General features: G+C 37.6%; 1 protein-coding gene across 1 annotated transcript in view; it reads right to left on the reverse strand.

Moving 5' to 3' along the window:
* Nucleotides 1-3,350: 3,350 nt before the first annotated feature.
* Nucleotides 3,351-12,831, reverse strand: part of syt9a (synaptotagmin IXa) — a 52,691-nt gene continuing 43,210 nt past the window's right edge. The window contains exons 4-7 of the mRNA XM_035417222.1: nt 10,879-10,999; nt 6,012-6,183; nt 5,274-5,403; nt 3,351-3,982 (exon numbers count right to left, since the gene is read on the reverse strand). Coding sequence (XP_035273113.1) covers nt 3,908-3,982; nt 5,274-5,403; nt 6,012-6,183; nt 10,879-10,999 — 498 coding nt within the window. The 3' untranslated portion in view covers nt 3,351-3,907. The remainder of the gene's footprint in view (nt 3,983-5,273; nt 5,404-6,011; nt 6,184-10,878; nt 11,000-12,831) is intronic.

The raw sequence follows: 12,831 nt of genomic DNA on the forward strand, positions 1-12,831 counted from the left end.
GGTCATATTAAACCTTTAAAAACAAACTCTGACACATTTCAGCATCAAATTCTCGTCAGGTAGACAAAAAAAAGAAAACTTTTGACATGAAGTCAATAATAATACTGTCAATGACGATAACAGTATGTAGGCTATATAATAATAATAATAATAATAATATAAAAGGACAGGGCTCAGAGGCACAGCACGTCTTTTGAAATTGTAATGTGCTGCCACTGCCAATATTTTACCTGATTAAATGGGATTGATTACCTGCCAGCTGTGTAGTATGCAATTACTGCAACATCTCAGAGGTTTTATAGATATGGCCCCTGGTCTTGCACTACACATTTCACTTCTATATTGCATTACCTATTTTGATAGTCATATGTGAGGTTTATTTATGTCCAGAACAAGAAATGGAGCAGTGGAGCAGATTTCCTTAGTACATCCCTTGAACCTTTGATCTTTGAGAGTACAAGTTGAATCCTGAGAGCATCAGCCTGGCCCTGGGATGTATGTACCACATCTGAAGACTAGTCCATCCTTTACCCCTGTAGACAGCAAGAAATATGGAGGTGTCCATCCAAAGGTTCAGTCCACAGAGTCACTCAGATGATGTGCTGTGGCTTTCATCATTGAGATTATAATTTATAATGATATGTCTTTGATGTCCGGCATAAAATATAGTAAGATAGGACTTCTCCAGCTTCCATCATTGCGAGTTGAGATTGAGGACGGCTGTTGCGCAGTAGGCACTAGTCAGTTGCCGTTGCAACGTAGCGCAGCCATCGGACAAACGATACGACTCGATTAGAAATCTCCCAACTCGTGGGGCTGTTTCGCAGTAATACTAATAAGATGAGAGGTCCCAGAACACCTGAGAACCCTGATGGGTAATGATGTATTGGGGCCTTAGGGGCGGCCAGAAATGCGCAGCAACTGTTCTGTCAGTAATTACATCTCCCAGCACGCCCCTGTGGCTCTCATAATTACTGTTTGGGATATGAATTATTGAACAGTCGATCCTTGTGAAGTGCAAAGCAGAGGGATACTGTGTGCTATTCGAACATGTCTCTAGCGCCCAGTCACCAAAGAGCGCCAGGCTCTGTATGTTCAGGGTACAGAAGCCTTGCTTTCACACCATCTCTCTCCTTAACCCGGCCTCTGGTCTCTATTTATACGTGTTCTGTAGTCAAAACAATCACATTGTGGGGAAGCACCTTTCTGACTAAACCACTTGAAAGCATAGAAACAAATCCTAAGCGTGTGTATGTACATATATATATATATATATATATATATATATATATATATATATATATATATATAATCACCAAATATTTGTTTTTCTGAACATGGGCTACAAATTGTGGGACAAATACGTAGTTGAGCTGTGGAAGATTAATAACATGCTGTTTGATTATTAAAAATACATATGCTCAGAGTGCTAATGAAAACAGCTGGGAGGTCTAATTGAAAACATTGTCTGCTTGGGAAAAAACACATCTAATTGCATTCAAGGCTAGTCAATCAATAAACAAAAAGGCACAAAAATGAGGGCTTCATAACAAGACCAGGAGTGGAAACAGCCAGCATCATACCAAAATCTACAAGCCAAGTCCTGAACAGAGGGGATGCCATTAAAATGTGCTTTGCTGTAACTCTGACGTTGTGGAGTTTCTGTTCCATACATTTTCACTGACATTGCAAAATTGTTCTAAAAACAAGTTCTTTTATTTTCAACTGAGGCATTTTGGTTCAGCATCCTATTTGCTATAGCCAGTAGTTATGAGCTGTCATATGCGACTACAACATATGCGACTGCAACTGTGCTGGTGAACCCATCTCATTTTTAAAAATTATATTTCCTCATTGCCAATTTAGTTCTTGCAATTCAAACCATAGATTACACTCAATATGCAGTTCATAAAAAGTATTGTCCTTGAAAAAAAGCTAAACCATGATTTGTTAACTTAAAACAAGTCAAATAATATGAATATTCAGAATTTTGTGAGATAACGTCTCTTATTTGAAAACTCAGCTGCTTAGAAAACATGTACAACTACCATATTTGGAGTAGTGCTGAGAAGTGTATTCAAGTGTTTGACTATTTTTGCATTAAATCAGGCATTTAGAGCAGCATTCCAAGTTGAAAAAGGGAAAGCATTTTCTTTTAAATTCCCATGAGTATTCATGAAGGACAGCCAATGGACCTTTGCTTTAATGAGAATTTATTGTTTTTATCTTCCTGCCTGGAAGCATAAAAAGAAAAAGCGGAGCTTCATACAGTGTATTGCTTTTTTGTGGGGTGTGGGGGTATATTCGTTATTTAGATATTTGATCATGGAAATGGCAATGTTTGACTATTAAAATGAGTTGACAGCTTTTTATACAATCCAAGGTGCAAGATTTATAACCTGAACTGCAATTCATTCTGGCTTTACACATCCAGATACAGTATGTAAAGGCTTACCAGCCAGGACAAGACTCCAATAATTTTATTAATATGACCTGACTAATATGCATAATACATATACAGCTTCTGTGAAGATAATACTTTTTAGAGAAGTCCAGAATGATTTGGAGAGATGTGCTTTCTCTGACATTCTACAGAATCTCTAAAATATGAGTGTTTTTTTATTACAATAATTAACCGTACACACAGATCTACACACGCAGTACTTTGAAAACAAATCATAGAGTAATTTCTCTTCATAATATGTTGGAGCTGGTTAAACTTTGATTGGTTATGACTCTTTCTTCCCAGGGTGTTCTTTCATGTTATTTTAGAATCCTGCACAAGCATACAGTACAATACTTTTGAAGTCATAAGATGTTATTTAGAGGATGGGCGAAATGGGCAAGGATTGCAAAAATTGCTTGTTAGTGCAGATTGGTCTGTCAGTTAGAGACACTGCCTGGCTGCACGCTATCAAAGAGCTATAACTTCAGTGGAAATGGGGAATTTAGTCACCGTATGGAAAGAAGCTAGAGGAATATCTCTAGGCAAATTCACTATAGGGATTTTTTTTCTTCTTTTTTGTGACCAATATAATTTCAGCATCTTATATGTATTTATTCAATCATACACACACTTCTTCTAATTCTCAGGTGAATTTGCAATATTTTTTGCACAAGAGCAGTATATTGATTGAATTCAGATGGCAACATTGGCTCAGGTGAGAATGTGAGGACAAACAGTGTAGTCATTCACTGTGGAGTCATTATATTGACATTGTGCCACATGTTCCTTGTATAGGTATAATAAGTTATGTTGAGAACTACCATTTTTGTCATTTATTGTACCAGGAAGCATGTTGGACAATGCTGGGCAGTGGACACTGGAAATATGGCAATGGGCAAATACATTGTTTTATACAAATATTTATTTGTAACATTTGAAAGGACATTTTACACACTAGGTCTATAAATAAATTGCCACAGCACGTTACATGTGTGTTCATATAACAGAATTGTACACTCAAATCTTTATCAAAATGAATACAAAACAAAAAACACCCAACAATAAAATAAACCATGCACTGTATTAAAATAAAGTGAACACCTCTGAGAAAACATCTTATTTGGCCATGATTCAATGCATGATACAGACACCAAAAATGGAAGCTGGGACTACTGGGAGAACATTTAGAATACTTCAAAATAAGCCTCAGACCAAACTGTAACAATGTTCTTTCTTTCTTTACTGAATGGGGAAATAATGAAGGATGACCAGTCAACATGCAACTGAATGAACACCCCCATGCAAAGAAAACTCCCATAGGCACAGCATAAACAGTGTTAAAGTTGCTTCATTCTGGATGGAAGTACACATTTAAGGTGAACGTTACACTCAATGTCACATAATATTTTCTTTGAGTTCATCCACAAGCTTTTCCATCTCAGTCTTGTGCGGTTTACACAGTTACGGGGAAGGGGGGACTTTTAAAGAGTTGCAGGAGCCTCCCTGGCTCCCTCCAGTCGTTCCTTGACCAACCCACTGCGGAGGAAAAAAAAAACAGCATTACTGAAGATGTCCTATATTGAATGAGTTGCATGGGTGATGATGAGGAGAAGCCAATTTTACAAAAGAAGACAATATGGTCTTCTGCTCATCAGCAATAATGGACTTTTGCTTCCATTTTTTGAAATTGCTTCCCTGGTTTTGAATTCCCCAGAGTTTTTTTGTTGTTATTGCATACTTACATTTCTTGAGAAAAAAGCACTGTTACACAAAAAATCCTTTCAAGAAAGCAATCAAAGAAAACAAACAAGTTTGGCTATAATTGGTTTTGTTTGCTATTTTTCTAAAAACATCAATTTGAATTAAGCCAGTGGAAAAGAGCTTTTTCATTGGATGTTTAACTGACCCTTTTCGTTTTAAAAAAGCTCTATTTTTGAGCAAATCCAAGTGCACTTTGCAAAAAATGAATGCAGATGTAAAAAGGATGCGTAGAGTTTGGCTATGTTTGAAAGCAGTTTTTGGAAAGATGAATGTCTCTGATAGAGTGGGTATAACTTTGACTGAAATCACCTAGGATAGGCTGGATAACAGACAAGGCCTGTGATCTTGAGGGTCACTGGGGATTGAACCAGGACCTCAAAGCAGGGTAGCAAATTAAAACAGAGTCTCTGCCTTCTCTTGCACATCCTCTCACATAAGTCCTGTCAAATGTACTGATGGGAGGACTTGGCTCTGCGAGACTTACACAGCAAAAACACCAGTGTTTATTTCACTTGTACTTCTTCAAACTCAATTGGACTCAGATATTAATTAAAAATGCTATTCTGTTATATACAGTGGATGACAGTTGTTCTTTTAAATGGTTAGATATATCATTAAATATATTTTATCCCCAGTTTGGAATTGCTCTCTGATTTACGGTTCTGTTGTACCACAGCCAAGGTGTTAGGCATTGTCTACTTTTTTTAATTTGATGAATGTTTACTAGGGAAAAGCTGTCTCACTTTTTCCTGTGTAGGCTTGTAACGCATTTATAGGCCTACTTTGATGTACATGCAAGTGTTACTTTTTCTTTGCAAACACCAGCACATTAATAATTTTATTATCGCTGAACTGGCCACGCTGAGTTTGTGACAAGAAAATTAACACTTGAAACCCATTGTGCATCAAAGCTAAAGACAAAATGTTGTTTGAATCCAGTAGCCATACAGCATGACACGTGACATATGTTTTTGCTACCATTTTCTATTGCGTGTATTATTTCAGTTGGGTCTTGAAGGGTTAAACAAACATGATGCCCACATGCCATGCGCCTGCCAAGCCCTACCTCGACCAGTGGGTGCCAGTGGGCGATGGGCTTGCGGGGGTACGTAAGCATATCGTTCCAGTGGTCACGGCCCAGGCTCTCCGCCTCGTTGCCCACCCGACATACGCCGATGATCTCATTGTGACCTACACTGTGAAAAGGGGCCAAGAATGTATTCTGTCTTAAATCCTCCAGCAGATATCAATGTTTCATGCAAATTCCAGGCGCTCTTTCCTTTGTTATTGAATAAAAAGGCAATTACAGTCTTCAATATTCCTCATAAATATTTACAGATAAAGACATCGGGGAGCATGAATTTAGAATCCGTATGGCCTAGTTATCAATGCTAGTTTTCCAGCACATTTCATTATGCTATCTTCATAAAGAAGAAAGGATATCTCAGTGGAGAAAAACCAAAACGTTGGTACAACATGCATCTTAGTCTTTAAATATATCATAACATCTAGCCTGAATGTGCTGACATACAGAAATAAAATTGACTTTCAAAATGTATGACACAAGTGCATAGTTAACAGAATAAATTAATTTGCCATTAATTACACAGTGGAGATAAGCAGAGACCTACATAGCATCCACAGTTTTGCAAAATGTCAACCCCTGCCAGAATTTCTTTTGCAAGAAAGACTTTGAATTTCCATTGCATGTTCATGACTGTATATGCGAAGTATGAATAATAATAAGAACGTTAATAAATATTCAGCAAAAGACCTGAACTCTTCAAAGAGGGATTAATCTCACCGGTCGTAGTCCATTACGGCTATTAAAAGACTAATTTGGTCAATGTTTTCTGGAGGAACATCAAAGACTATGGCTTCATTGTAGATAGGATTGAGAGTGTTTCTTTTGGTTGATGTTTTTCGCTTCTTTAGTCTTCGCCCTTCGCACATTAAGGAAACCTTTACATAAGGATCTGCAAACAAACAAACAAAGAAACATCATGAACCTGGATACAGGACTTAGCAAAAACAAGGAACTTAGTCCATGGAGCCACTGCTATATAACACGTTATACAATTTCTTTTGCAGTGAAATAAATAACATTGGTGTTATAATCATCAATATGAAGGTTTATTTGTTTATTTATGGTTTTTCTCCCCATTTTCCAGTTTCCAGTCATACACATGTAGTCTCCATTGCTGATTTGGGAGCCCACAGACAAGCATGTGCCCTTTTCCAGGGCTGCCACTTCTTATCACACAGCAGTTTGCAACTTTGCACTTTAACAGACATGTAGACACTTCATGTGCAGCTGAATAGACAAAAAACTATAAGGGGCTGCCATGGCTAACTGAAGCCTTCCCCTCCTTGGATGATGCTTGAGCCAATTGCACATTGCCCTATGGGTCTGCCAGCCACAGTTGGAATTGGTACAGTCCATATTTTATACCAGACTGTAGGGCATGTCTAGTATTACACATAAGTGACTTTTTAAATGTTTTTACTTTTTTTTATTTTAATTGTATATATGATTTGGTCCAAATAAATATAAACCAAGATTACACAGTATTCATCTTGCCATCTGTTCAAAATTGGAACAACTACTGTATTTTATGGAAACTCTATATTATACAGTAGAACTTCAGTGATACAAACCCTTTGGATCAGGAGTGGTATTTCTCAAAGTAGGATTACTGAGTCAGCTGGATAGCTGCACTGAGTAAAACCTGGAACAGCGCTTTTTACTTCAGTCCATGTTCCAGATTTGGGAGGATTCTGGGTTTTACTCAGTGCTGTTATCCAGCTAACTCAGTAATCCTGTTTTATATAAAGGAGGGCTTAAGAAATAAACAGACACAAATGGTGATCTCTTCTTATCCAGAGAGAGCCACCCAAATGTTTTACACAGAACACAATCATGAGTTCCATAATTGTTCCAAGAAATAAATCAAAGGCCATTATGATAAACAGAATCTAGTGGTCACAAGCAGTACAAATTTAACTTACATACCCATAATCAAGGACAGAAAAAAGTGTATTCAATAAGCTTCTTTCTGCTAAACAGTTTTTCAAACGCAGAGTGAAGACTCATCTCTTCAGGCTGCACCTCTCCCCACCCCTCCCTAGCCTATAGTTCAGCTCACTGTACCTAGCTAGGATAATTTGATTATGTTAGTGTATCTGGCAGGATTGTTTTTGTATGATTAGGTGTGATTCCAGTGCTAGTTTGTACTTGGTAGGATTCTTGCTTGCTGAACAAGCTTACTCTACAGGGTTGGAGTCCTGATCGATGTGGTCACTTCTGGCACTACGATCCTTACTTCACTCTAGTGTTTCTTTTGCGCCTCTACATCATGAAACCTATGCACTTGTTGTACGTCGCTCAGGATAAGAGCGTCTGCTAAATGCCTATAATGTAATGTAATGTAATGTAAACATAGGGAAGCTAGTTTTGTTCCTATATAAAAAGTGAAGTTTCATCTTGTGTATGCGCACTTTTAAGTTATGTTTAACTTAAAAGTGAATCTATTATCAATCCAGATCCCCAAGTATTTACAGTTATTTCAATAGAAGTCCCAGCTAGAGTGCTATATGGAGATTGTCATAATCTTTTTTTTTTTGATCTGGTAAACAGCAGGCACTGTATCACTATTAAAAACAAGTTTAAAATGTATGAGTGCCTTTTGCAAAGCAACAAAACAGCCAAGGGGATGGGTAGAAAAAGCAATAAAGAACTGTTTCATCTGAATAAAAATGAAAATTACAGCCATTTAATATTTTAGATATGTCACTGATGTAATGGTGAACAGCACTGGACCCAGTATGGACCCTTGAGGAACACCCTTTAACAACTGTTAAAATTCAGACTGCACATCCCTAACTTTCTCACGCTGAGATCTGTCAGAGCTAATTATGGAACCAATTGCATAAGCAAATTGCATAAGCAAATGCAGAAGCGCTCTAATCTGATATGTGACAGTCTTTGTAATAACATGGAATTACAAAGTATCGAAGGCCTTAGAAAGGTCAACAAAAAGTGCAGCACAATGAAGCTTCCTCTCTAAAGCGAACACAACATTGTTTAAGGCTAAGGAAGCGGACGGTGCTATGCTTAGCCCTGAACTCAGGCTGATAGGGGCTAAGCAAAGAGTGGCTCCAAAGAAACAATTTGAGCTGGACATTAACCAGGGACTCCATCATTTTAGCCTGTTATGGCAATTTGGAAATTGGCCGGTAATGATTTAAAAGACTTTTTCCCCACCTTTGAGCACGGGCAACACATGAGCACTTTTCCAGGCTTTAGGGATAATGGCAGACACAACTGATTGGTTAAAATATGTGCAACATACTCAGCAATCAGAGGGGCAGCAAGTTTTAGAAAAAAAGGGGTCCACATTATCCTCACCAGTGGGGTACCTTGGGTTTATATGGTTTATTTAAGTGCATCTGCAGCCTCTCTAGTTAAAAGAATAAAAGTAAAAGCAGGAGAAGCTCCCAAAACAGAACAGACAATCCTTATCACACAAAGAAGAGGGCCCTGGCGTGTTTGTTGTGCATACATTATAAAAGAGCTGACTGGCAGCTGCAAAATGCTTATTAAAGGCTGTGCATATCTCCTTTTGACCAGATGCTAAAGTAGTGCCAGACATGACAGACAGGCAATGGTGTGGCATTATTGCTTGATAGAATTTACAATATTCCAGATCTTTGTAGGATTTGCATAGGAGCTGGTAAAATAATGAATATAATGTCTGTCCTTGGCTCTCCTCCCTATGATGAGAACGTGTTCCCTAAGGTAGATTTTGATATATTCTTTTAGGTTAGGTCCAATCAGTTCTGTGATAAATTGGGTTGAATTAAGATTTCTGCATATTTCCTTAAAATCATCTGATCACCCATAATAATGACTTCAGATTTAATATAAGTAGACCCATAATCACCCATAATAATGACTGCACATTTAATATAAGGAGACAGAAGTTCAGCAATCTTAACAAGAGAATCCTCAACTGCAGATGGTGGTCTATATATACCTGAGAAAACCACATAATTATTTAATCCTACTTCAACCTTTGAGGCAATTAATTCAAAATGTTTATGTAAAGTGACATCATTCAAAATAGTAATAAAAAAACATGACTTTACATAAAAAGCTACAACACCACCCTTTCCAACCCAATCTATTCTATACACATTATAAATACATATGCTATATCAGAGTCAGAAACACCTTGTTGGTTGGACACAGGTTGAAGGGGTAAAGCTAGCTCCTCTGAAGTAGAATCATGCGGATGGATTAGTTATTTGGTTTTCAGCCTTAGCACAAGTATGGAAAGCATTTATTTTGGCTGACCTGTTACTGTTAACTAAAACAGGAATATAGAAAATAATTGAACGAGCATTTGCATAGTTCCCTCCACACCTACGGGGACTTACTGACCAAAAGCCCGAGCCTTTTTACAGACTGAATAGTGTTTTGACAGGATTTGTGGAAGAAGTGTGTTGAAACGGGCTTCTTTTCCCCCTGCATATCACCATCACCCTCCCTCTCCCCTTCCCTCTCCACCCCCTCTCCTAGCTCTCCCCTTGCCACCTCTGGCAGCAGCAGGTCTGGAAGATTGTAAAAAATAACTGCATTAGATATTTAGTTTACTAATGCACTGATTGAGGTCCATTGCTTTAAGTTTTAGACTGGTAGCGCTGTGCTCCTGTTAGTGTTGACCTAAGATCTCTGTTAAGAAAGTCACAGAAATAATATTTAATGCCTTGGCAATCTACTGTGTATCTTTTGAGCAACTCATTATTTCAGTAGTTATGTAAAGAGTAGGTGTGACCACCGAAGGGTCCCTCCATCTCTGCACAATCAAAAGAAACTATACTTGCAAGGAAAGAATTTGACATGTGAGTGGCCTGTCGTCATTGCAATTTTATTTGCTAGTGATGTATTTTCATGAAACACATTTTTACAAGATATTGGGCGTCATTCATGAAACATGCATATAAATCACATTTGAGTGTAAACTGAACTTTTCCATGAACATCATTTTTTTCTTATCTGTACTTGTTCATGGTTTCCTTGGTTTCCTGAACAGGATTGTGCATAAAATTTACAGTTAGCATTAATTTCATACACCTGGGATATGCACAAAAACAAAGGTTTGCACATGTGTCATGAATCCCATATTGGTTTTTTGTAGGAAGATTCTTAAGAACAAAATTATTCTTAAGAAAAGTTTTGTGAATGAGGCCCATTGTGATTGCGATGTGAGAGTGAAATGCTCACAAATCACTTTTGTGAAACAAGCCCTGTCTGTTGACTGGTCAATCTGTAACCCCGAGGCTTCTATCTCAGAGGTTCTGGTTGTATATCTTGTTACTGTCATTTTTCGCTGGTTCCCCTAAAAAAAACTCCTTGGCCCACAAATACTTGGTATATGAAAAACCGAAGGATTGTTTCTGTGAGTCTATAACTGAATTCTACTGAGAGTGTGTGTTATTAGATTTCTAACTCGTGTCCCCTACAGGCCAGTAATGGACTAAAAATTGTCCGAAACAGTTGCTCTCTGTCAAATATTGTGAAAATAAAAAAAATGAGTTATATATTTTTTCCTCTACGGTAAGAAAATCTGCAGTCATGAAAGCACATTAGAGATTATATGGTCACTTGCCTGATGCTCCAGTGATGTCCATGGCTTTTAGATTTCGTGCCTTTATTATTGTGATGGTCAGTCTTCCGGCAGTAGGTAGGTAGCAGAGTGAGAACATGAGATCTCCTAGGTCCACATTATCCTAAAAAATAAGAATAATACATAGGAATGCATAACAGTGAAATTCTAGGCAGATATCAATAAACAATATTTGTCTGTCCATTATAATCTGAGCAATTTTATTGTATAAGAAATCCTTCCAACTTGCTTATTATCAAGCAGCAAGCATGACTCTACAGCAGGGGTGGGCAATTCCTGTCCACAAGAGCTGGTGTCTATGCAGATTTTTGTGTCTACCCTGGCTTTCTAAATGAGCTAATTAGCAGTACACACCAACACTGGTTCACTCGCAGATTAGATCACTGTAAAAACATTTCAGATAGGGACACAGGAACAGTCTTTGGCTGTCATCCATGCGTTATCAAGGAATGTAGCTAAAATTTCAGATTGTGTAACTGTTAGGGCTAATTTAGTAAATAAGACCAAAGATTGGCATGAAAACCAGAAACCGATACTGACCTCCTTGCCCACCTCTGGTCTAAAGAGCTACTGAATCTAGATAGCTTTGCTTGTGATTTAGAAAAATCTGCTCACTATAATTAGGCTACTTGACAGCATAAAATTATTATTATTATTATTATTATTATTATTATTATTATTATTATTATTATTATACAGCTTTATTTTACCAGGAAACGTCATTGAGATTAGAAATCTCTTTTTCTAGAGTAAGACAGGCAGCAGTGCATATAACATGGTTGCAGACGGACAATATAAAAATAAGTTATAGACAATAAGGATTACAGAAGACAAGGTTATATAAAATAAAAAATAAAAAAACTGTAGTAAAAACTGAAAACCCATCATTCGAGTACAGAACCACACAGAGGCAAGTAGCTTACACAAAAAATTGACAGCCTGTTATACCTGCCTCCAAAGCTCTCACATTGGCCCTAAAGGCTCCAAAGTGAGATCAGCTCCTGGAAATTTAAAACCTTCTTCAAAGAATTCCAAGTGAACGGAGAAGCATACATAAGAGCACTTTTCCGAATCCTGTGAAGGCTCTGGGGACGGACAGAAAGACTAGTTGCTAGGAGCGTAGACCATAATGTCCTACACTTTTCTTTTGTATATGAATACGTAAATAAGCAGACCAATAATTGCCTTATAAACAAAAGTATACCAATGATTAAGTCTATGGTGCAGTCCATCCCACCTGAGCATACAGGAAACAATGGTGAGTAAGGGCTTTGCAATTCAGTTATAAACCTAGACTGTATCTAATGCACAAAGGCATTGAGAAGATGCATGCATGTATACTATACCCCCATAATCGAGTACAGACGTGAAACTAGCAATGACTAGGGTCTATTTAGCCTCAAAAGAAGAACAAGACTTTTTTCTAAAATAAACCCAGTTATTTTTCAGTTGTTGAATGCAGAGTCACCAATTAAGACTCCTAGATATTTACACAAATTAACAGACTCAAGCTCATTGCTAGGTAATGATGTAGAATTTGGTGATTTTTTCTTTTAATTTGTGAACAACATGAGTTTTGTTTTGTCTGCATTCAAAACAAGTTTCAGATTGTGAAGGGTGCTTTGTACAGTATTAAAAGTAAGTTGTAGCTGGCAAAGAGCCTGATTCCCTGTAGGAGCAGAGCAGTGTATAACTGTACCATCAACATAAATATGAAGGTTTGTGCTGTATACATGATGACCAAGACTGTTAATATAAATAGTAAAAAGGAGTTGCCCCAGGACCGATCCCTGTGGCACACCCTAGTATATGCTTAGGGACCTAGAGGTTATACCTTCAGCCTGAAAACACTGATCTGCCTGATAAATAATTTTCAAACCAACAGACATTGTGTTGGTATATTTATATAATTTTATTTATTTGGCACTGTACTCC

This window comes from Anguilla anguilla, chromosome 5 (assembly GCF_013347855.1).
Source record: "Anguilla anguilla isolate fAngAng1 chromosome 5, fAngAng1.pri, whole genome shotgun sequence".
Classification (NCBI taxonomy): Eukaryota; Metazoa; Chordata; class Actinopteri; order Anguilliformes; family Anguillidae; genus Anguilla; species Anguilla anguilla.